This window comes from Sinohyriopsis cumingii, chromosome 14, assembly GCF_028554795.1.
Source record: "Sinohyriopsis cumingii isolate HCF-2022 chromosome 14, ASM2855479v2, whole genome shotgun sequence".
NCBI classification, from domain to species: Eukaryota; Metazoa; Mollusca; class Bivalvia; order Unionida; family Unionidae; genus Sinohyriopsis; species Sinohyriopsis cumingii.
The window spans coordinates 89,682,230-89,707,884 of record NC_142974.1 but is presented as its reverse complement, the minus strand read 5'-3'; the positions used below and the strand labels follow the sequence as shown (position 1 = coordinate 89,707,884).

The 25,655-nt window shown below is 35.9% G+C and overlaps 2 protein-coding genes across 5 annotated transcripts; one reads left to right on the top strand and one right to left on the bottom strand.

Moving 5' to 3' along the window:
• The first annotated feature begins 879 nt into the window (after positions 1-879).
• On the top strand, positions 880-8,816 carry LOC149784340 (uncharacterized). 4 transcript variants are annotated; one of them, XM_089932386.1, is made up of 3 exons: positions 880-5,011; positions 5,200-5,275; positions 5,316-8,816. In XM_089932386.1, the coding sequence occupies exon 1, from the start codon at positions 1,026-1,028 to the stop codon at positions 2,058-2,060; it is 1,035 nt and encodes a 344-aa protein (XP_089788512.1). In that variant the 5' UTR covers positions 880-1,025; the 3' UTR covers positions 2,061-5,011; positions 5,200-5,275; positions 5,316-8,816. The 4 variants fall into 4 exon arrangements, with proteins under 4 accessions (XP_089788512.1, XP_089788510.1, XP_089788509.1 ...); XM_089932384.1 differs by having other exon boundaries at positions 5,200-8,816; XM_089932383.1 differs by having other exon boundaries at positions 880-5,047; positions 5,124-8,816.
• Positions 7,456-25,655, bottom strand: LOC149784339 (failed axon connections homolog). Its single transcript, XM_089932387.1, has 6 exons — positions 25,478-25,655; positions 22,484-22,616; positions 14,904-15,100; positions 14,345-14,541; positions 12,404-12,520; positions 7,456-7,614 (listed from the first exon to the last, which is right to left on the bottom strand). Exons 1-6 carry the CDS (start codon positions 25,561-25,563, stop codon positions 7,508-7,510), a joined length of 837 nt encoding a protein of 278 aa, XP_089788513.1. The 5' UTR covers positions 25,564-25,655; the 3' UTR covers positions 7,456-7,507.

The window sequence follows — 25,655 nt, the reverse complement described above, 5'->3', positions numbered from 1 at the left end:
TGTTGTGACCATTATATAGGAATGGACTGGTTCTTGATAAAGCTGCTCTAAATTAGAGCTATCATTGCAATAGTTTTGGTCCATCTTGTCGATCCTGACGTACTTCTCATGTTTGTTTCCTCAAAACATAAGACATCCATTTCAAACATTATGTTGCAAAATTTCGAAGTTCTTGTCTGCTCCAAAATAAAGCCAAATTTGTATACTCATACACACGTAAAAATTACTTCCAAATACCTTTAATTAATATATGGGTCAAAAGGAACAGGATTGTAAGGGTTTAATGTAAGGGTTCAATGTAAGGGTTCAATGTACGGGTTCAATGTAAGGGTTCAATGTAAGGGTTCAATGTACGGGTTCAATGTAAGGGTTCAATGCAAGGGTTCAATGTTTCACAGAGACAAATGATTATTCCAGTCGGTCTTTTAGACGAACGTGTTTCAGCTTCGAAAGTTTTTATCCGATTCCCCTCCTCCAAACCCAGGAAATATCGCTTGCTTCATAACTTGTATTGAGCTAATTCAATGCAAAGGGGATATTTTGTTTGTTTGTTCATTTATGAATACATATATACAGATAGACAGAGTCTGATATAAAGTGAAACGAAAAAACGGATTGTAATTAAACCTGTATGATACTTCCTGAGTAGAACTCTTCCTCTTTCTAAAATGACTCTTATAACACGTACATTAGGAGGCACTTCAGTTTTGCGTTTTCCCATGTACAATGCACTGGCTTGTTGCGTTTTCCCATGTACAATGCACTGGCTTGTTGCGTTTTCCCATGTACAATGCACTGGCTTGTTGCGAGTAAACATGTGGCAGGAAACCTCTTGAAAGCCACTCCGTGTTTTTTTATTATTTATATTCACAGGACATACCTAGTATCTAGGTTATTACGTTGTAAGAGCTGAGGAAGTATGACACTTACGATAAAAGTATCACTAAACCTCCAAGGCTGATTTGTTCCGCAATATAAACATATATATTTTCTTCATACAAACAGAAGAACACACGTTTTCTGTCATGATCGCATTTTTATTATTGCTTCTTAGACCTGTAGGGTCCTTAGTGGTGTTACAAGAGCAGGGTAACCAGATAGCCGCTTTGTCTCAGCGGTTGGATCGTCTAACAGATGAATTCAACAAGGAAAGTTCGCAGAAACAAATGCAGTACAATTCGCTGGCAGGACAAATCATCTCTCTCAGGCATGAACTGGCGGACGAGAAAATTCTCAGACGTACCCTGAATGACAAGTTAGCTTCCCTGCAAGAAGCGGGAAAGTTAGAACACGGGGTAAGAAATGTTGCACCACGCGAGGATATAACACAAAGTGAAGCAATAATGCAGATTCAAAGAAACCTATCGGAACTGAATAATAAATATGCCAAGCTGGAGAAAGATACCGACTTTCTGTTATGGGGCAATAACGGTGATTCGAAAGATTTCAATAAATTCAGTTTTAAATTTGCAAGTAAATTTGAATCGCTTGCTAAAGGATTTCAGTCTCTTAAGGAAAAAATCTATAAATACGCAGGCCGGATTGAAAACCTGGATAAAAGTATGAATGTGATAAGCAGCAATCTGAGAGAATATCAGACCAAGACAGGTGGGAATGAAAAAATAATGGATGGTCTAATTAAAGACATCAAAAAGTTGTTTTTATCTATACTGGAGCTAGATACGAAGCTTGACAGAGTCGCGCAGATGCGGACAGCTGCAATTAGCTCATTATCAACTCTAACAACGGTTCGTCCAGGAAAATTAAGGAGTTCTGGAGCAGAGTTGGCGGCCATTTTGAAGCAAGGGATGAGAGTTGTGCGAGGTCAAGACTGGCAGTGGGGAAATCAAGATGGAAACCAGCCTGGACCAGGAACGGTTTTGACGGTCAGAGACGACGGATGGGTTCGCGTCAAATGGGATGCAGGAAATGAAAATAACTATAGAATGCACGACGGGAAATATGACCTTGCGCTGTATACACCAGAAGACGTAAAGTCTGGTTCCAAACTAGGGGCGACTCTCAAACCAGGAATGAGAGTTGTAAGAGGTGTAGACTAGAAATGGGAAAATCAAGATGGCAATCCGCCTGGACCCGGGACTGTCATGCTAGATCAAGATAACGGTTGGGTTCGTGTCAAATGGGATGCGGGGCAGGAGAACGTATACAGAATGCATGATGGGAATTATGATCTTGCATTATATTCAGCGTAACAAACATTATATATATATATATATATATATATATATATATATATATATATATATATATATATATATATATATATATATCGATTATTTGGTCATTATGATTTAAAAAGAACGATATACCTATGTATTCTAATATTCAGAACCTTACTGTTTTTAAATTTATTACAAGGAATTTACCCGTGTCTGGACCATTTCTCTGCTGACTGTAACATTATTCTGGAGATAATAGCATCAGCAGGTACGTCACAGTACTTCCTATATGGTAGTCATGCTAGTGATAATGTACTAGGGCTATATATCATTTATAATTTATTTGTGTTGTTTGATAACTATTTTGATTTTCTCGGGCACAAAATTGCAATTTGTCATAAATTTAACATGTAAGAGATTTTCATATGCTTGAAGAAAATGTGGTCTTATTTATTTCCCATTATTTATCGGCAATGTTTTCAATACGAATAGACTGATTTAGGAAGGTATTGATAACAAAGAATAAGACTGAAGTTGAAATGGAGCGAAGTGTCATACTCTCAATTCGGTCATCGTAGAAAAAGCAATCAGAAAGAATAAATTGTACAGACAAAATGAAACATTTCAGAAAAGATTCCGCATCACTTACCTGCACTTATAATGTCCCAAGAAGTTTTTATATTATTACTTCAAGATAATCAGTAACCAAATTATGTATCACATCTTTGAAATGGGCCAACTGTAAACGACGACATTAACAATTATACAAAACTGACTTTGCGTAAGAAATGCACTACATTTTTCAACAAACACATTAACCCTATGTTAATAGGATAGTAATTTGTGTCAGAAGTAATAAAATAGTAGAAAGGGTGACAAGTAATCTAGCTTAAAAGTTATAGTTTAATAACTGTTCACTTCGGTATCATTTTATTATTAAAATACTATCTGAGGACGTCTTCAAATGTGAGGAAATTCTAACATATTCCTCAGAGGGAAAACACACCATTTTCAGATGACTTTAGGATATTAAATCTATTATTAGTCACTTAACACCTGCTTAATACTCAGTGTGCTTAATGCTAAGTAAAACATTTGTTGATCCGAACTGAGCATGAGAGAGACAACGACAAAATGAAGAAAGAAAAAAAAATCTCAATTTGAACATGCAAATTTTAGATGTGTAGTGTAGCTCTCACATCTCAGTTCACTTTAAAACTATGCATACGGCAAAAGCCTTGGAAGGCAATGGATGTTACAATCTGTCATATAAAAGTATGGTGTTGTTTATATATTTGTTATGTGATCGTGGTACTTCTATTTTTGTACAACTACATTGATACGGTATCATTTTATCCAGAACGGGACAAGTATACATGCGTAATGTTGCAATATATTTCACTTTGATTTTAAGCTGTATTGTGTCTTTGTAGTCTCTTTAACGCAGGACCCAACTATTTCCCATGCCAATTCTGTCGCGTGACGATTTGACGTCTTTGCTGTTTGTTTGGTGTTTGGTGAATGGCACATTCCATATGAACTTTACGTTTTCAAACCGTAACTTCAGGCAATTATTTGTGCACTTATTAACACTACATTCATGTCAAAGATTCTCAGATCTTCATGGATTAGGACTTGTATTGATTTTATACAGTTTGAAAATAATAATAATAATAATAATAATATTCTGTTGCTTTATTTAAATTTTATGACGCTACCACTCGCAAATGTTTTCTATTATATACATGTCTATCTAGCATACATACATACATACATACATACATACATTTTCCACCTGAGATTTCGCGTGACTAAATCCCTTATAGGTCTCGGATTCCGTTTCAACCTATTCATACACCGTTTTTATACAGTACGAACTGTACCTCTTTTAAATCGTATATAGACTATTACGTCTGTCTTCTTCAATATTGTTGGATACAAAAACTCAACATCTTTCACCTAGTATTTCACATTCATTTCCATGTCGAAATCCAAGTCTGATTTCTGTTCAAAATGCGTGTATGTGCGTGCGCATGTGTGCGGTTTAGTTCCTTGTTGTAAATCAGGGCAACGATGGATACAAGAAAGTGTTGCAAACATAGGAATACACGCTGTCTGTGGGACGTTTTGGCTGTATGTTATATAAAATAGTGTTCTAATGACAAGAAAATTTCCTGCAACTCAACAGATTAAAATTAGTGAAAGTAATGCATTGTTTCCTGTTAATATATCATAATTACCTTCAACCTTAAAAATAGGGGGAAAACACAAAAACATGTGTATAGTTTGTCAGCATATATTGAAAATGTATATACATTAATTTAACAATTGATCTCAAGTCCAAGGAAAGTAAAATTTCTAAAATGTATAATACTAAAGTTTACACTTTAAAAATTGAAATCAATTTGTTTTCCCACACACTAAGCTGTAGTTATTCATCACAAACTCATTTGTAAATTGTAACGAACCAAAGTAATGTGCGTACACTTTGTAAAAATATCTATGGTTTAAGTTGAATGTAAATACATCTATCATCAAATGGCATAGGCTATCATCACGAAATGGCACAGGCCTTAAGTAAATACATGCATCAAGTAATGACACAGGCCTTAAGTAAATACATGAATCAAGAAATGACACAGGCTTTAAGTAAATACATGCATCAAGAAATGGCATAGGCTTTTACGTACATACATGCATCAAGAAATGGCATAGGCTTTTACGTAAATACATGAATCAAGAAATGACACATGCTTTAAGTAAATACATGCATCAAGAAATGGCATAGTCTTTAAGTAAATGCATGCATCAAATAATGGCATAGTCTTTAAGTAAATGCATGTATCAAGAAATGGCATAGGCTTTAAGTAAATACATGCATCAAGAAATAACATAGTGTTTAAGTAAATAAATGCATCAAGTCATTAATAGCATAGTCTTTAGGTAAATACATGCATCAAGTCATTAATGGCATAGTCTTTAGGTAAATACATGCATCAAGAAATGGCACAGGCTTTAGGTAAATCCATGTATCAAGAAATGGCATAGTCTTTAAGTAAATAAATGCATCAAGTCATTAATGGCATAGTCTTTAGGTAAATACATGCATCAAGTCATTAATGGCATAGTCTTTAGGTAAATACATGCATCAAGAAATGGCACAGGCTTTAGGTAAATACATATATCAAGAAATGGCATAGTCTTTAAGTAAATAAATGCATTAAGTCATTAATGGCATAGTCTTTAGGTAAATACATGCATCAAGTCATTAATGGCATAGTCTTTAGGTAAATACATGCATCAAGAAATGGCACAGGCTTTAGGTAAATACATGTATCAAGAAATGGCACAGGCTTTAGGTAAATACATGCATCAAGAAATGGCATAGTCTTTAAGTAAATAAATGCATTAAGTCATTAATGGCATAGTCTTTAGGTAAATACATGCATCAAGAAATGGCACAGGCTTTAGGTAAATAAATGCATCAAGAAATGGCATAGTCTTTAAGTAAATAAATGCATCAAGTCATTAATGGCATAATCTTTAGGTAAATACATGCATCAAGAAATGGCACAGGCTTTAGGTAAATATATGCATCAAGAAATGGCATAGTCTTTAAGTAAATAAATGCATCAAGTCATTAATGGCATAGTCTTTAGGTAAATACATGTATCAAGAAATGGCACAGGCTTTAAGTAAATAAATGCATCAAGAAATGGCATAGTCTTTAAGTAAATAAATGCATCAAGTCATTAATGGCATAGTCTTTAAGTAAATAAATGCATCAAGTCATTAATGGCATAATCTTTAGGTAAATACATGCATCAAGAAATGGCACAGGCTTTAGGTAAATATATGCATCAAGAAATGGCATAGTCTTTAAGTAAATAAATGCATCAAGTCATTAATGGCATAGTCTTTAGGTAAATACATGTATCAAGAAATGGCACAGGCTTTAAGTAAATAAATGCATCAAGTCATTAATGGCATAGTCTTTAAGTAAATAAATGCATCAAGTCATTAATGGCATAATCTTTAGGTAAATACATGCATCAAGAAATGGCACAGGCTTTAGGTAAATATATGCATCAAGAAATGGCATAGTCTTTAAGTAAATAAATGCATCAAGTCATTAATGGCATAGTCTTTAGGTAAATACATGTATCAAGAAATGGCACAGGCTTTAAGTAAATAAATGCATCAAGAAATGGCATAGTCTTTAAGTAAATAAATGCATCAAGTCATTAATGGCATAGTCTTTAAGTAAATAAATGCATCAAGTCATTAATGGCATAATCTTTAGGTAAATACATGCATCAAGAAATGGCACAGGCTTTAGGTAAATATATGCATCAAGAAATGGCATAGTCTTTAAGTAAATAAATGCATCAAGTCATTAATGGCATAGTCTTTAGGTAAATACATGTATCAAGAAATGGCACAGGCTTTAAGTAAATAAATGCATCAAGAAATGGCATAGTCTTTAAGTAAATAAATGCATCAAGTCATTAATGGCATAGTCTTTAGGTAAATACATGCATCAAGAAATGGCACAGGCTTTAAGTAAATAAATGCATCAAGTCATTAATGGCATAGTCTTTAAGTAAATAAATGCATCAAGTCATTAATGGCATAGTCTTTAAGTAAATAAATGCATCAAGTCATTAATGGCATAGTCTTTAAGTAAATACATGCATCAATTCATTAATGGCATAGCCTTTAGGTAAATACATGCATCAAGTCATTAATTGAATAGTCTTTAGGTAAATGCATGCATCAAGAAATGGCATATGCTTAAAATTTTACTGGAGGCGTTTGTGCGGTAGTTACCAGTGAAAAAGAGTTAACAATGATAACTAAAATTTACCTTAAACTGTAGAGTCTATTTAATTTTTTTAAGCATTATTAGTAATTCATGTGAACAGGATGGAACAAGTTAGTATGCAGAAAATACGATCACTCAGTGACCTATGAGAAAGTCTTCGGTATTAACCTTTTCTGAAATACTGAACACCGTTTAAGATTACGCTTTGTTGAAATGGAATACTGCTGTCGAGGGCTATAAGACACGCTAATATTTTTCACATATTAATATTCTTTAGAGTTTGTCAATGACGAGGATAGCATGATTTAATTCATGTAAATGTTAAAATGAAAACTGCACCCTGGATTTTGTTCAGTAGTGGGGATGCCATGGTAAGCTGTGAATTTCCGTCCATTAACACTAAGCAGGAAGAAAAATAAGTTTTAGGAGAGACAGTATATTTATTTGTAACGTTTCAGAAACGAAGATAGAAAAAAAAAACCCAATATTGTTGCCTTGAAAATTATTTTGTTGCCGGTGCTTTTCCCCCTTTAGTCGTGCATTCCTCCCAGTCAGGCCAGAACTGGTTTTTGATTCTCTCGCAGTAGTCAACCAGGTTAGGGCAGTTGTCTGCAATGAACAAGTGCATTAATGCAAATGTGTTCCGTTTCTACATTAAAGTGTTACTCCGGCTTGCCGAAATTTTCGGCTAGTTTCCAGAAACGATATATAAATCAAATTTTTATCAGGGACAGTTGTAACGGCTAGCTGTTTGTTATTTTATAATTTAAAAAAAAAATGTTACTCCTACAAATAATAATGCTAAATGTGTCACTCCTGATATTGACTGGAATAAACACGGTAATGAAGCCATGTGTCAAGCGGAGGTACGTTTCAACTACCACTCTGAATTAACTCGTTTCCACTTTGATATTCACTTTTAGTAACTAATATACACTTGTGATTTTAAAATTAACTTACAAATCCACTTCAAATTATATCCATGCATATTTTGTTGTAATTCTTCATTATTCCGTGCATTGTTTGCTTTAGCGGTGTTCTCTGCTTCTCTGTAGTAGCCGCCTTCTGACTGGTCGCTTATCATACGTCTTCGGCAGTGACAGGCTCTCGGCGGCTGTCATGGATGCAGAGGCACGTGATTACTATAAATACCGTTGCATATGGGTTCAGGGAGAGCTTCCTGCATAGTTTGTATTGTACATACGTCTTTTTTAAATCCAACTTCTCCACCTCGGTAAAGATCGGTAAAATTGGCCAGAATATTGGAGGAACAGATACACCAAATGTAACACAGGTCGGTATGCAAACCATGTTGATTGAACTTACAGTCCTCCATTCCCTTCAGCTTCTGTACTTTGTTTACTAAATTCACCTTTGACAACATTACCGAATTTTACCGAGTTTACTGAGAACTGAACCCCGTTTTTACCAAGCTCTCCCAAGTTTATTTGTCCATGCGTTTATGATAATTCCAGTGCGTGTTTCTTGCATAATAATTACTTTTGGTAACTTTAACCCGTTTGGGGTTCGGTGTATTGCAGTGGTTGGGGAAATCCCGATCTGACCTACTTTTACCGAGTTCCATCAGACATGTATAAGGCGCTATACCGGTGTGTACCAACAACGTAGAAGGAATCTCCATTCTATCACTTTAACTGGCTTGTACTCTTACATAGATTGAAGTGGATTCGTAGGTTTTTTTCCATGTAGTAAACTCGCTGCTTGCTAAATAATTGTACACATATTGAAAATTCAAATGTAAGCAACATAATTTCACTGAAATACATGAATAAACATGTAATTTAACCTAAGTTCACTCTTTCTCTTTATTATATCCCTTGTTCCCAATATCTTAGTCCAAGGGTTTCAAACATGCTGACTGCGGACCGCCAAGCCATATCATGTGGCCCACAACATGATTGGCGTCAGAAGGTGTCATGAGAGATAGCAAAGGTGGTGCGGCCCTTGGGCCATCAAAAATGCCCACGTGCAGCCCTCAGGGTGGTTTGCGTTTGAGATCCCTGTCTTAGTCAATGTTATTAACTGCTTTGGTAGTTTTGTTTCCTGAAAGGGTTTTTGTAATCTGTGTGTGCCGTTTTTGGCAAGTGCATCCTGATGTTTGAAGGCCATAATCCTAAAGCACTAAACAGTATATAGCCCGATGATATGTCAATGTTTACTTTTGAAACATTGCTGTCAATAAATGTAGTATAGGCAGCTAAATGTAATGCAAGTTAATAGATGGTAGTGGAACTTTAATGCAAGCCAATGAACGGCAGTGAAAGTTCACTGAATGTTAATAATGGGAGTTATAATTTAACGCAAGCCAATGAACGGCAGTGAAAGTTCACTGAATGTTAATAATGGGAGTTATAATTTAACGCAAGCCAATGAACGGCAGTGAAAGTTCACTGAATGTTAATAATGGGAGTTATAATTTAACGCAAGTTAATGAACGGCTGTGACATTTCGCTGCGAGTTAATGAACGGCTGTGACAGCTTAACTGAATTCAGTTTGTATCCCTCTTATGCATTGTTTCAGTATAAGTGTCAGATACGATCCACAAACATAGAAGTGCCAGGTTTCATAAATCTGATGCAATGTGGTGTTTTCTAAGCAAATGGGTCTGACAGGCCTACTGGGTAGAGGTTATAGGGCACTTTCAGGGGCGATGTACATTGTTTTTTTATTTTATTATTTACTTATTACATCATATTAACATTGCCATGAAGTTCCTTTTTAAATTACTACAGTAAATTTATACTTGCAATTCCCTCCGATACTAAATTGCTACAGTAAATTCATACTAGCAGTTCTGTTTGATACTAAATTATTGCAGTAAATTCATACTAGTAATTCTTCTTCATACGAAACTACTGCAGTATATTCATACCATTAGCTCCCTCTGATACTAAATTACTGTAGTAAATTTATACTAGTAGTTCCCTCTGATACTAAATTACTGTAGTAAATTTATACTAGTAGTTCCCTCTGATACTAAATTACTGTAGTAAATTTATACTAGTAGTTCCCTCTGATACTAAATTACTGTAGTAAATTCATACTAGTAATTCTTTTTCATACGAAACTACTGCAGTATATTCATACCATTAGCTCCCTCTGATATTAAATTACTGTAGTAAATTTATACTAGTAGTTCCCTCTGATACTAAATTACTGTAGTAAATTTATACTAGTAGTTCCCTCTGATACTAAATTGCTGTAGTAAATTTATACTAGTAGTTCCCTAAGATACTAAATTTTAACGATAATGCAGTAAATTCATACTTCTAGTTATTTTTTATGCTAACTTCGTGTAAAATTTTTATAAAATTTTCTTATCGAGCATACTATTTTCTACAGTACGGGTACAGTGTTATTAAATAACACTGCCGACATATACAGCAAGTCTGCCAAGTGATCTTTCTTCATAGTTATGAAATAAAGATGGAGGTGGAGAGGTTAACACCTTACCCATATTCACCCAGTACCACCACCACCCCAACTTTTAAGAAGAAGCACCCCCCCCACACACACACACACACCATAACCCAACCACTTCCCATCCATATGTCCACCACCATTTCTCTCTGACTAAACGTAAAATTTCATGTCTTTATAAAACTGCGCCCTGTCCTTTTCATTTGAGGAAGTTCTATTTATCTGCTAGATTTTTTTGTCTTTAACATATAGTGAGTTTAAACTATCTATTAAATAGACAGGGTAAAATTATAGACCTGAATTCTAATGACAATTAGAGTTGTTATGTATATTTGATTTAATGTATATTTGATATAATTTAATTGTTTGTAAGTTTAAAAACATTTTTAGTTTTAATTTCATTATATGTCAAAATAATGTAGTTTTGTTTACTTGGAACTTAATTTGTTTTCTTCAGAAAATAGCTTGACTTTGACTCTTTAGTTGTAAATACCTTAAGCTAACCTAGTTCCGGACCTTGATTTCAGAAATCACTGAGACAAGTAAACAACTTTTTATATTTATCTTATTCTTAGACTAAAATGATTGCTTTTTGTCAGGGTCATACTGGGACTACGTGCTTTTAGACCTAAATACTTCTCGAAGATTCTGGAATGTTTACCCTTATCCGGGAATCTGTTTTGCGTTTCAAGTTACTGTATATTCATTGTTTATAGAGATTTTTTTTCAGTTTGGGCTTACAACATTTGATGTCAATGTGTTCATTTGTTTGTGACTAGTTTGGGAATTACATTGTAATGTTTATTCGAATTGTTTGGATTCAAAAAGATTAATTCTTTTTTCTTGAAATATATGAGTGTTCATACAGAATTCTTGGACAAAGACAGTTCATTAAATTTTACTGATAAATTTAAACAATGGATTATTGTTTGTGAATAACACAGAACTGTAGACACAACAACACAATAATAGCTACAGTATACGTCATCGCCTTCTATCTTGGATTCTTCGTAGGGACTCGAATTGGAATTCATTATAACATTTCATTATTAGGACTTCTAAAACTTAATTCGTGGATTATTCTTGGATTAATTTTTGGATTTTATACTTAAAACCATAAGTTCTGATAGTTTTCAATTTTTACAGTATTTTTCCGGGAAAATAAATTATTTGTTAAATTTTTCAAAGCTTGTTGTTTTCACTCTTTCTTGTGATACTGTTTATTCGAGCCTAAACACGTAACATTACAGAGTGAAGTGGTGATTGGGTGTGGAGAGGGGCCAAGACGTGACGGTGCTGGTGGTGGTGGTGGTGGGGGGGGCTCGAGTGTTATTCAGAGTGGAATGGTATTGATGGTATTGGATGAGTTTTGTTTTGGGCGGTGACACCTCCCTCTTCTCATTTTTGCATAGCAACGTTTCTTTCAAATTGCTGCACAGTTTTTAACAAAATGTTTTCGAGAATTAAGTAGTGCGATTAATCCATTTTCTTTTGCATTCATGCTTCGTAGAATTGTCACAAGCGAAATTGGCATCACATGCTGAGGACAAGTACCAATTGTCATCGTCATCAATTTTAATTCGATCGTAATACTATCTAATTTCATGCATTTATAAAATACCATCTGTTATTATCACCTTCAGTGACGTAAGTAATAACTAAGACACCAGACGATATAGACGACTATTTTGGTCCGGCTTTAATGATGCGTCACGAATATTTGTGTACCTCCCTATAATTTTACCGTGAAAAAAAGGCCCAAGGTGTCAGCCCGAAGAAAACACTGTCAGTAACTGTTAATCACAAATCAATATATAGCTCTGCAACACATAGTTTTGCAAAGATAAATTGAATGATGGTTACCAATTAATCATTATCTTTGATTAATCACTGGATGTATTTCGTGCCTTGGGCTCAAAACAAGGCTTAAACTAATTCTATGAGAGTTCATCCTACCTGTTAGAAAGTGTTTGGCATCACAATCTGGCATACACCATAGCAACTGCGTCAGCTGTCCAAATACTGCGCAGTCTACCTCCGTTGGCACATCGCCAAACATATATTTCTTTTCACCTAGAAAAAGATTGGTCCGTGCAAAAACGTGCAAGTAGAGTTCAGTTAACAGCGTGTACTAGATGGTATAACGGTACCAATTGCGCAAGTCCAGGTGGGCGGAGCTAAAGGTGTAGGGTGCATTCAGAATTAAAGAACAACACTAGCTGTGATTGGTGCATTATGTTAGAGTTGTACTTTCTGCTTGGCTTAAAAAAAGTTGAGCCTCTTGGCAACATGTGAGCTTATGTTAATTTCTATCTAGGTCATATTTTGTATTTTTTATGATTTTTTTAAAAATATGGTAGACTTGGCTGAAAATGTGTTTGTTGTGACTAGATAACTCTTACCTCTGTCTAGTTCCAGTAGAGTTATCTCTCTTAAATGCAACGGAGTACCTGGTTATGTCATTGTCAAATTGACAATCTAGCATTGTTCTCTATGACAGAGTGTGACATGCATGCTGAAGTAGGATAGAAAGTATATTTATTTCACAAAACATTAGCATTGAGGTATATGGAAAAACAGTTGGTACCGTGATACCAGATATATATCACTACACTAATAGGCTAGTCAGTTTAAGTCGCATTGATGTTTTTTTCCTTCTTATAATCTCCACCCAATACTTACGCACAAAACAAAACGCATAACATGTTTAGTGAAACCTGGCCAAATACATTTTACTCTGGATGATGTGTGTATGAATTTTTGCATGGCTTTGATTTTTGTCATGAGACATTTACTTCATTTCAAAGGACGTGTTTTGAAAGATAGTTTGTGTAGGATTTCTCATGTGTATTTCATTAACAGGATTTTAAACAGTTACGTTGTTTAATTTTATATATTCTTACAACTGATGTTGTTGTTGTTGTTTTAGGATTTAACGCCAATTTCAGCACAAGATAGGCTATGCATAGCGGCCAGTATAAATTGTGTAGGAATAACCCGGGAAAACCAGGGAAAGAACAACCGACCCACGAGAAGATACTGGCAAGCTTCCTCACGTACCCACATTGGCCGATTTCGAGACGGAGATGAGATGGCAGTGATCCGTAACGGTTTAGACCACACTGCCACTTGGGGTCCCCTTACAAACTGAGATAAGATTACAATAAATGATCATGCTGTGCCTACATTTCCGATTATGTCCTATCTTTACACATCTCCTGTCCTTAAACATCTCTCTCTCTCTCTCTCTCTCTCTCTCTCACACACACACATATATGCATGTAGGTCCGTTTTTTCTTTCATTCTCATATTCCATTAAATAGAGGACCTTTATTTATTTTTGAAGGGAAAAAAAGAGAAAGAAAAGGAAAAACATTTTACATATCCATTTTTGACATTGCTTAATGTTAATATATGTCCCACAATGAAATGTTTTCTTTCTACTACTACCGATCTTTTCATCCAACTCTAGGCCACGATTTCCTTGCCTATAACTGCAACAGACAAGTGAGAGAAAACGAAAAAAAAAATTCTTTCTTTTCACTTGGTCTATCAGACTTGTTTACATTCCAGCTGGATAAATGTGTTTGGAATTTGAGACAACGCTCCTTCGTTTCCTTATATCCACTATTGCATGTGCAACCTTAAAAAAGCAAACATCATATTGGATTGTAATACACATATAGGGGTCCTGAATTGTAATACACATACACAGATAGAAGCCCCGAGTGGCCGAGTGGTCTAAAGTGCTCACTGTATGACAACAACAACATATACAGAAACATACAAAACAATAAAGTCCTTTGTGTGAAATATGAGAGATAGGAAAACAAAAATGTCTTTAAAAGTATCGAATTTTAATAAAGGATATTATACCTAGTGTACTCAAATCCTTACCTAAAATATCACTTAGGGCTTGCACATCGTCGGTTAGTATCTGCGTGACCTCCTTGGGTGTGTGTCTCCCTATCCCATGATAATAGGTACTCCTCCTGGTCCGGCGGTCTATCAGCCACACAAACAACCACTGGATCTGGGTCAGTGTCACGGCTGTCTTGTCTCTGTTATAGACCCAACGGGTCAACAAAACCGCCCTGAATAACAACGGTAAAGGATGTCTCTATGACAAACGAGAGAGAAATACTCCCCCCCCCAATAATCTGTGAACGACAACACTGAAAAGTGCTTGTAGAAGAACGCCATATATATATATATATATATATATATATATATATATATATATATATATATATATATATATATATATATATTTATTGTCACTGATAGTTAATTTTGTTAAAGTATTTACTTATATACTTCCCCATGCGAATGAGGCTATAATCATTCATTAGTTCATTCATTTGTTAATGCATATACCAACCACGCACATTTTTTAAAATTTAAAACAGACTTGTATGAAGAACATACTTTATTCCAGATATTTGAATGATTTTACCAGTAGGTATTTTCTTCGACCATTTTCTGTACAGCTCTTGCTGTGGCTCGTTCAGATGTGTTGAGATGTTTGTTCAGGTCCATTCCAAACTTTTTATTGAGGTATTCAATAATGAAAGAGCTATCACAAATGGTCTCCCCATTGTATTCTATCCAGGGTGCCTTCCCCTTTGGGCCCGTCTTCATCTCGTGCACATTCTGTAGGAAAGAATCGTCATTATGAGACACTGAAATTTTAAACCGTGTGTGTGTGTGTGTGTGTGTTATTATTTGTAGATTTTTCGCGGTGATAAAACTGGAAGACGAAATGAAGACAAAGAAACGTTATGTGGAAATCATCTGCCTATCCCGCACAATCATAACATTTATTACCACCTTGAAGGTTCCTCGTGTATAATCAACACCAATATAATCCTCTTGTTTAGAATCTGTTCATGACTGGGTTCATTCCAATCTTTGAATATACTTTTTGCCAACACTTGGATCACTTCAGTACATTTTTTTAAAAAATGAAAATAAGAGCAATGTCAGTAAATGCTAGAGCTTAAAAGCCTACAGTGTGATCGCGATTTACGCTATCTCAGTTTACGCGAATTCGAAATAACGCGAGATGGGAAAAATGGGAAAAAGATCGCCACTATTGAGATGACTCTCATACATATAGATTGTGCCACCGTCGCAGGCAAACATTACTCACAATGACCAGCTCTTACGCCCCCCAGATTCTGTTTATTGTGGCCGCAGTGCTTATTTACATGTACAAATTGTTTGTTACAATTTTGGAACGTTATTAGTGATGGCATCTAAAAGACAAGCAAGTGATAGTCCGAAGAGACCAAGGAAAGCTATTTCTTTAGAGGTTAAACTTGAAGTAGTGAAAAGGTATGAAGCTGGTCAGAGTACCGCCATGATAATGCATGTTTTGAACCTTATTGAAAGTACATGTAGAACAATATATATATACTTGACAGTGTTGAAAAAGTAAAAGCAAGTATGTAAGCTGGAACCTCCCTTTCGAACCAGAAAAGTTGCTATACCCGCCCCAACATAATGGACAGGATGGAAAGGATGTTGGCAACATTTTTTAATTACACGTACATGTGTTCTATTGATTAAAATTTATAACTTAATTTTTTTGTTTTATGTTTTCTATGTTTTTAAGTTCATTTCCATATGCTTTTTATGAAAACTTTTGTTACTTTTTATTTTAATCTACTTTGCAGAAGCCTCCTCTAATTTTAACATGCTGAATTTATACGGAGACAATGATCTCAGTTTACGCGAATCTCAAATTATGCGCGCGCTTCAAAATCGTAACCCTCGCGTAAATCGCCATCACACTGTCCTTCATAACTCCCGTTAGAAACAAAACAAAACAGGACCGGAATCCGGAATCGCAAATATCGAAAAGAACAACCTTTTCTCGTTATCCATCTTCACTAATTACACAAACCTAACGATACAAACTTTAAATCACAAACTGAAAACACCCTCAAACTGTGATCAGATACATGGCCGCATTATCAGTTAAGTTTACAGTGCAGTATATATATATATATATATATATATATATATATATATATATATATATATATATATATATATATATATATATATATAATAATCTTCAGTCTGAAAGACTATGAACCGCTCCGGTGGCCTAGTGGTTAGAGCATCCGCCTCGGATGCGGGAGGTCGTGGGTTAGATCCCCGGCCGAGTCATACCAAAGACTTATAAAAATGGTACTAATAGCTGCCTCGCTTGGTGCTCAGCATTAAAGAGGTTAGTGCTAGGACTGGTCGGCCTGGTGTCAGGATAATGTGACTGGGCGGGACATGATGCTACATGTCTGCGGCATAATGTCCCAGTGCTAGACATCGCTATGAATTGCCACACTGCAGACATCGTAGCAATATGACTGAAAAATTGTTAAAGCTACGTTAAAAATCCAAATCACACACACACACACACACACACACACTCCCTACAATTCGGCTTCCAAACTATAATACACAATCTTTTTGATAAATGTCTGAAATTGATACCGGGCCCATTAAGACATCAGGAATTATCTGACAATGTAAAGATGACCATTTTTGTAAAATCGATGGTTAATGCACAGCTTGAATGCCATAGTCAGTATGACATCGTCGGTTGGATATCACTGTGACCAAGTTGTATTGTAGTGTTATGAACTCTGGCAGAGAAACAACATAAATAACGTGTTACGGATTGTCTCTTGCTTAATAATGCTTAGTAATGCAAAAATTCTGGTCTGCTAGTCTCGGATTCGGCTAATGTGGGTATGTGAGAAAGCTTGCCAGTAGCATCTCGTGGGTCGTGGTTCTTTCCGGGGTTTTCCCGGGTTCTTCCTACACCATTAATAATGGCCGCCATGTATAGCCTATCGTGTGCTGAAAAATGGCGTTAAACCCTATAACAACAACAACAACAACATCCTAGAAACCACAAGTTGATATGTACGTAAGAAATATCATTGCAAGAACAGAATTTGAAGATGGACAGTTTTTCTCAACAAATGAAATCTTGGAACAAACCAACGAATTGCTTTCGAATCTTTTGGAGTGTTGTACATGTATATCCAGCCTAGCATCATAACTGGCAAAATGGTATTAGCAAAAATGGTGCCAAAATAATTAGTCAATTGTTCACTTTGCTTTAATGGCAATACTGAAGATGAACTTCACTGTCTGTTTATTTGTTAAACTGTTGGGTAAAGAAAATGGAATAGAACGTCGAAGACTAAAATAATGCAGGGAGAATTGTTTTTTTCATGCTGGTTTTTGGTTATTCTTAGTTTTCAGGGTCAAAGGCAGGAGAAATCATTTTTACCAGAATGAACAAATCATATCATTGATGCCGTTGTTCAGTGATTGTTGTGTAACAGTGTTTTCCTTTACCATCATTTGCTCCTCAGAGACCACCGAATTATTCATTTGACTCCCAGTTTTGTTACCAAAGTTTGCTTTTTACTCAGTCTGACCCCCTAATCTTGACACCAAGGAGATTTTTGACGGCAGTATTGCACCTCTAGGGGATACACTGTGTAATTCATTATAGTTCTGCTGCCTTATTGGGGAAACAAAAACAGGAAGTAGAATAGCAAAAGAAAACAAACTTAAAAAAAAAGAAACAAATGGACGCGAAAGTGTTAATTAGTGATATGTGGCGACTGTGGGTCAATGGAAACTCCATGTTAAAGACCTAAAACTGTATAGGGTCAAGCGGGGATTTATCATGGGTGACGTCACGGCACTGTCGTCACTGGGGAAAATTGGCAGCAGCGGTACAAGTGGCTGACCTCAATACGCGCTACTCTAGGTAAGTATGGAAAACTCTATGTTAAATGTGTATAGGGCCAAATGGGTTTATAGGGTCATATGGGTTTATATGGTCAAATAGGGGTATAGGGTGAAAAAGGTTTATATGTCACGTGGATTTATAGAGTCAAAAGGGTTGATGGGTCAACATAAACAAATACTTATACAACAAAACGATAGAAAAATTGTTAGGCAATAGTCAAACAGTATATCTTGTTCGAGGCAAATGAGTGGCCCTCTAAAGGGTCTTTGGAGTTGTGTCTTTTTTAAACCAAGTTAAAATACGGATCATCGCGGCGATCTTCTCTTCTTTAAACTCCATCTGACAGTGGGACAATACATCAAGACTCTTTTCAGAAAGCCTTATCTCTCCACATAAATTCTTATCTTCCAAATAGCTGTATATGTCATCATCGTGAGAACTCATGATGATTTCACATACATCAGATATTTCGGGTTTGAAAAGCATTCCCTTATGAGTGTGGATGCTTCTTGCTTACATGGTATGGTGTACGGCTTAGACTCTCCAATCATCAGCAATTTATGCATCTTGATTACGAGATCATGTGACTTCATGAGGCGAGCCGCTTTTATTTAGTCTAAGGTCAGATCGAAACCGAATGACATATTGCACCAACCCAAATACGCGTTACAGAATTCCGTCAGAGTGCAGAGTCTCTTCCAATCAGAAGAGAGCACCGAGTGCCGTCACATGCAGTATGTAGGTCCGCTAGCGTTCGTGCGCATTGATTCGATGCGTCATAGTTTGAGCTTGGGCTGAAACTAAGAAGTTGATGTATTGGGGTGCGCCTGCGGAGGATGCGAGGAGCGATGGCATGGCAGCTACCAAAACAACCACGGCTATACTTCCAGATGAGAATGCCTTTTAATTGGGATTTAGTCGATTTTCTTTCCTCTTCGCAAGAATTTGTACCATCACTGCATTCTCCTTCCTTATCTTGGGTAGAGGATTTTAGACAGAGGCAGAAAGAAGAATTAGATCATTTTCTTGCAAAAGCAAAAATAAGTAGAACAGGCCTTTTTGTCGTTTAACAGCAATAGCAAGAAGACGAACGGTGAAAACTAGATGGGGAACAGAAGAGAAATTGCGAAGGAGAAGAAAGATGGTGAAAGTAAAATGCTGTCGTGCAGACATTCTAGCAGAGTTAAGGTTTTTGTGAAAAAAATATTATACTTCTTTAACTGGACCCAAGACAAAAAGACTTCCCGTGCCAAACATTCCAACCCAGACATCACTACCTCTATGCCGACTACCACTAAGAGTACAGCAGCGATAACTACCAAATCATTCACAGTTGCAGGTGAAGAAGTAGGACTTGATTGTGGCAAATCTATAAAGCAGTAGAAAAACTCATCGCGTTCAGTTCATGAGTTTTTTCAAGAACAAACAACAGTCGGGCCTTTTCAGGACCACCCACCTCTCTAAAAATGAGAGACTACTCAAAGATTGCCAAATCAAGTAAAACTTAAGTCTCTGCCTATGATGTTTGAATAGTGTACATGTGTGAATGCGTGCGTGTAGATCCTTATCTTAAAACTCAGGACCAAGAGACACGTGTTCTTTCTGGTCTCTTTCAGAAGTCAAAATTATAATTTCACACCACGTCACCAAAAAAAAAAAAAAAACAATTTTCTTCTTCTTTGACTCAGTCTCTCAGTTTGAATTTCTTCACCTGCACATGTTCTTCCTTATCGTCACTTTCTTCTCGTAGCTAGGATTTCTTGCCTTTCTTGACGGTAATGGGTTCTTCATCTTTGGAACACCTCTCCTTCTTCTCCCTCTCCTTCACATCTTTTGTTTCTTTTTTCCTTCGCGCACTCTTAAAACCAATGCCATTTCTCCTGACAATGATAACAGGTATCATGACCTTTGTCTCTCTTTTCTACTGCCTTGTTTTGACGTTGTGGACATTTTCTTTCTCCTGACAGATATATAAACTATTTTTACATTTATATCGAGAGGATGAGTAGTCCGTTGACTTCTCTGAAGTATACTTTCGTGTGACTGTTGGCAAAGCTCTGACCAGAAGGTCGATCTTTGTGGACACTTCCATCTTGATCGTTTGAGAACTGAGTGAATACTCTAAGACATTAACCACGCGAGCGCTCCGCACACACACACACACACACACTAGCTAGTCAAACGAAATTTTTACAATCAAGTTGAAACGGTTCCAGTGAAAACCTAGAAGAGGGAAGATGCACCAACGTGCTGTATCGCCTCTCCCCCCCCCCACGCACGCACGCACACACGCGCGTTGGATAGAGAAGGTACTGTGCTGTTAGGACGCTTACGTACTCCGGAAACCCAAATTGTTCTTTTTTTTTTGTACCATTCTTTCTTTTTATCTGTGTAATGTTAATTATCTGTGCATCTCTCGAAACACTAGACTCCAGATTAAAGTACCACCCGTTCTGCTGTCACCCAATGCAGTAACACGTGTGTGTGTGTGTCCATTTCCGTGCTTAACGACAAGACCAAACGTACATATTGGAATAAAACTGTATTTAAATGGTAGTACCAACGCTATTAGACTTTTCATGCCACAAAATCATGTACATGTAATTACCTGTAAATTGCCCTTTAAATGGACATATTCCCCGAAAGAAGTGCTTAATTTATTTGATGAAGAGATTGTACCAGGATAGTGGCAGATAAGGCGGAAGTTTGTTCTTTAATTGATTTCTTAGGTCGATCTTGGACCATAAAATCACTGTTAAAGGAGCACTACTACATAATATGAAAAAATATAAAATTCCTCGAAACTCAAAAGGATTGTTGTCCTTGTAAAACACAACCTTCTGCCCACATGTCAAGCATTTGGACCGGCATAGATAATCTAAGTAAAACTATCAGATTTTAAAAAAAACGCCGACGTTGGTTTAGAGTTCCCTAAATAGCGCACAAGATTAATGTTCATATATTCGAACAAGTACGGCTGCTATCCTAGAAGATTATGATTCCATGCAAACATTAAGATTATCGGATACTAGCATCCCAGAAGAGAAAACGTGTTTTAGGAAAATCTGTAGCACATACGAGATTATTGTATCAAGCAAACGGAGAAAAAAGAAGGACAAAAATACAGTGGCGCTAGACGCTTCCAACCTATACGGGAAATGGCTTGAGTCATCACTTGGAAACTGTTGAGATCCCACAGCCTATAACTATATATAAGTTTGATGGGAAAGAGGAATAAAATGTATGTCCACCACATACCATAGGCTGTGGTCACTAACATGATCCTGGCTCATAACATGGAAATTGTTATATTTATAAAATGTATCATCTGTCCTGCATGAACAGATCAAGTGATAAAATGTTAGTCCAAATAAAAAAATCGGATTAAAACTACAATTTGATATCTACAAAATAGTTATATTTGGCTTAATGTTTGAGGAGTATATTAGGCAGTTCTGTTTTTGACAGATTACATAGCAACCATGTAGAAAATACATTTTCACATCTCCCCCTCCCCCACCGCAGAAAAAATAAATAAAATAAACTGGTAACATTTTTATGAAAGTGGGGATGAAATATTTATTATGTCATAATCTACAGTCAAATGCGTGCATCTTGGTCCCGATGACAGCCAGGTGAGAAACATTATTTGTACATCTTCACAGTCACTTTTTTAATGTTGTCAGACTTTGAAGAAATGTTCAAATGTGACATGCTTTATTTGTTTCCTATGCCATCTTATACACAGCCCAGATATAGATCTATTTTAATATTTTTAGAAAATCTTTTATGACAATTTAAGTTAAACTTTAGAAATAAAAGAAATTATTTCATCTCGTAGGCGATACCAGCACACAGTCTTTTATTATTAAATAAATATGAAAGCATCAACTCCCACTGTTTACGCCGTAGATTATTATTTGGATCTGTCAGGTGATCAGACATAGCGTAATCAAGCTCTATATTTAGACAAGGAACCCCTACGTACGTCGAAGTTAGTCTGGCCCCTAAATGTGATTTTCAGCCTTATTAGATTGAACAAAAGCTTGATTTAATTTTTTCGACATTTCGAATCAAACAGAAAATGAAAGCAAAGTTAATTTTGGAAAATGTATGAAATATAGCTCCTTTAAAATATATCGTGTACATGAAAGTTTTTCATCGCGGTTTATTGGACTGTATTAATGTAAAGGAAGTAACTGTTGCCTACTTTGGGTTTTATAGATTTAGCTGATCAATGTAGATTAGGAACGTACCATATAAGGGATTTTCACCATCCTGAGGTAGGTTTCCAGTTTGACTACGAAAGCGGACATGCTTGGTGCATAATGTCCTCGGTGAAATTGATGAAGCACAACCATGTTCCTTGAATACGAGCGATTACTAGAGCTGCAATAATAATAATAATAATAATAATCAATTTAGGCAATATATATGGGATCGAACACAAAGTTCTTCATACTTAAAAACAAAGTGAATAACATATGTTTTAACGTTCTTGCTTCTTATGTTTAATCAAGATATGGAAACTAGTAGTACTCTCCAGCTACAGTATATATCAGTACGAAAATGGCTTTTGCTTGAGGAGATGCCTTGACAAGGAAGGGATTGTATTTTTTAATTTTGTTTGATACTGGAACTACGATTCCCGAGAAGAAGAAGAAAAAATGTGTGTGTGTGTGTGTGTGTGTGTGTGTGTGTGTGTGTGTGTGTGTTGTTTGGATTTTTAACGTAGCTTGAACAATTTTGCAGTCATATCGCTACGATGTCTGCAGTGTGGTAGTTTATAGTGATGTCTAGCACTAGGGCATCATGTCGCAGATGTACCACCCATTCACATTGTCCTCAAACCAGGCCGACTAGTCCTAACACTAACCTCCTAATGATGAGTGCCTGCTTAGTACCATTTTAAAAAGGCTTTGGTATGACTCGGCCGGGGTTCGAACCCACGACCTCTCGCATCCGAGGCGGACGCCCTATAACCACTAAGCCACCAGAGCGATACCTCCCCCCCCCCATAAAAAAGAAAAAAAAGCAACAAAATAAAACAAACATTTAAAGCAAACGTTTCAAGAGAAACAGTTTCAGACAAGAAGAGTGAAGACTATATATATATATATATATATATATATATATATATATATATATATATATATATATATATATATATATATATAAATTTGAAAATAAATTCAGATATACTTCCAGATATACTTCCGGATAGTGCATGCTTTGGAGGAATAGTGTCTTCACTTTATTTAAAGCTCCATTTCTCTGAGAACAAATAATGTATTTGCAAACGGTCGTGGTCTTTTGGTATCAAAATACCATACACGTGTATGGTTTATACACGTGTACTGAGAATGACTAGATACTGTACATGTATTTCATACTGCGAATGACCAAATGCTGTACATGTATTTTGTACTGCGAATGACCAAATACTGTACATATATTTTATACTACGAATGACTAGATACTGTACATGTATTTTATACTGCAAATGACCAAATGCTGTACATGAATTTTGTACTGCGAAGTACATGTATTTGGTATTGCGAATGAACAAATAATGTATTTGCAAACCATCGTGGTCTTTTGGTATCAAAATACGATACACGTGTATGGTGTATACACGTGTACTGAGAATGACTATATACTGTACATGTATTTTATACTGCGAATGACCAAATGCTGTACATGTATCTTATACTGCGAAGTACATGTGTTTGGTATTGCGAATAAACCAATAATGTACATATGTATTACTAATATAGAGGATTGTCTTGCACTGTGTCACCTATAACAAAGTTTCATACTTCGATTGCAGAAGAGTCCATACATCCGGGTCATAGTAAGGGAACTCAATCTCTTATTGTCTGAAACGCTTTTAGATAAACTATTTACAGCCATTAGAAAAGTTAATGGAATGGAACGGATTAAAAAAGTATTTTTACACAAAGTACTAGCAGAGGAAAATTGTCCCACTGGTGTAATAGTTATAAATGTAATAAGTTCATCTGGATTGTTCTGGTTCAAGATGATGAGAGCATTTGTCATAAACTTAGGTAAACCTATAATTGAAAATAAGGTTTAATCTCGCAATCAAAGAAATTAACACGTGTCATTTATAACTTTTTTTTTATCATTATACCAAACCATGTATAATTTTCATACTGGCAAGAAAAGGTTTTGACAATATTCTCTCATGAACAAAAGTGTTCCCTTCTTAAAATACGATCACCTTTTCGTGCTTAAAAGTATATAAAATCTCATTCGCCGGGCGAAAACGTTTTAACTGAGTTCAGAGTTTAACTTAAAATTGTACACGACTATTAAAATTTAGAGTCAGTCGGGTCAAGCGCTCCTGCAGAATCATACCGGATCCAACTGATTTAATGCATCCGATATTCTGAAGACAGTTAGTCTATATATACAACCATTCGGTTGCATCGTTTTCGTTTTACCACTGCTCCTTACTGACGTTAACATTCTAGCATGTATGCTTTACCATACCTAACCCCGACCAAAGTCTTTGTACTTTAATCAAATTATATATATATATATATATATATATATATATATATATATATATATATATATATATATATATATAGTCTCCCGGAAAGCTCCTACGTTTTAAGTATCCAGGGCATAATTTTAACCATGTAAATGGAAACTTAGTATAGCAATCATTACGGTTGCTACGCGATCATTGTTAGGCTGGGGAGGGAGATACCTGCTCTGAACCCCACCCCCAACCGTCTCTGATTCAGCTATACCTATCCAAGTACAGTAGCTGTCAAATTATCCTCTACATGTAATGTAACCACTGAATTCAGTTACTATCACTTTATTATGGATGACGTCAGTACCGCCGCCCTAAAATGTTACATACGTCTCGTCATTGACAGACGAGACAAAAAGAACTGGAAAATGTTTTAAAATGGCCACGTACACAAAATGGATTGACGAAAAGAACAAAATGCGTTCTGAAAGACTCAACTTCAGACTATCTTCCTTAAACGGTATGACAATGGAAATTTAATCCCGTTTTATTTTTTAGCTCCAACTAGTCGCCTTTTACGAATATATTTCATGTATGAAGTTTGCCATCGTATACAGATATCATACAGTAACACATTGTACTTATTGCAATAGCGGTATTCGAAATTGTTTTGTATGACTCATGTATTGAGAACGAGATAGAAAGAAAGAGGTGGGTAGAAGGGTTGCTGATTTCTTCTTACCTTGAATTTCCCCGAAGTTTTCTCGAGACCAAAATGGCTACAAGCAAAACGACTAGTCCGCTACTAAATATTAAATTATTCTCCATTTTCCTCTTATCTTCTTTTTTCTGTTACAACTGTTCGTAACCTTTAATTTCGCTTAACCTTTTATTTCGCTGTGTCACGGAGGCGGTTCTTT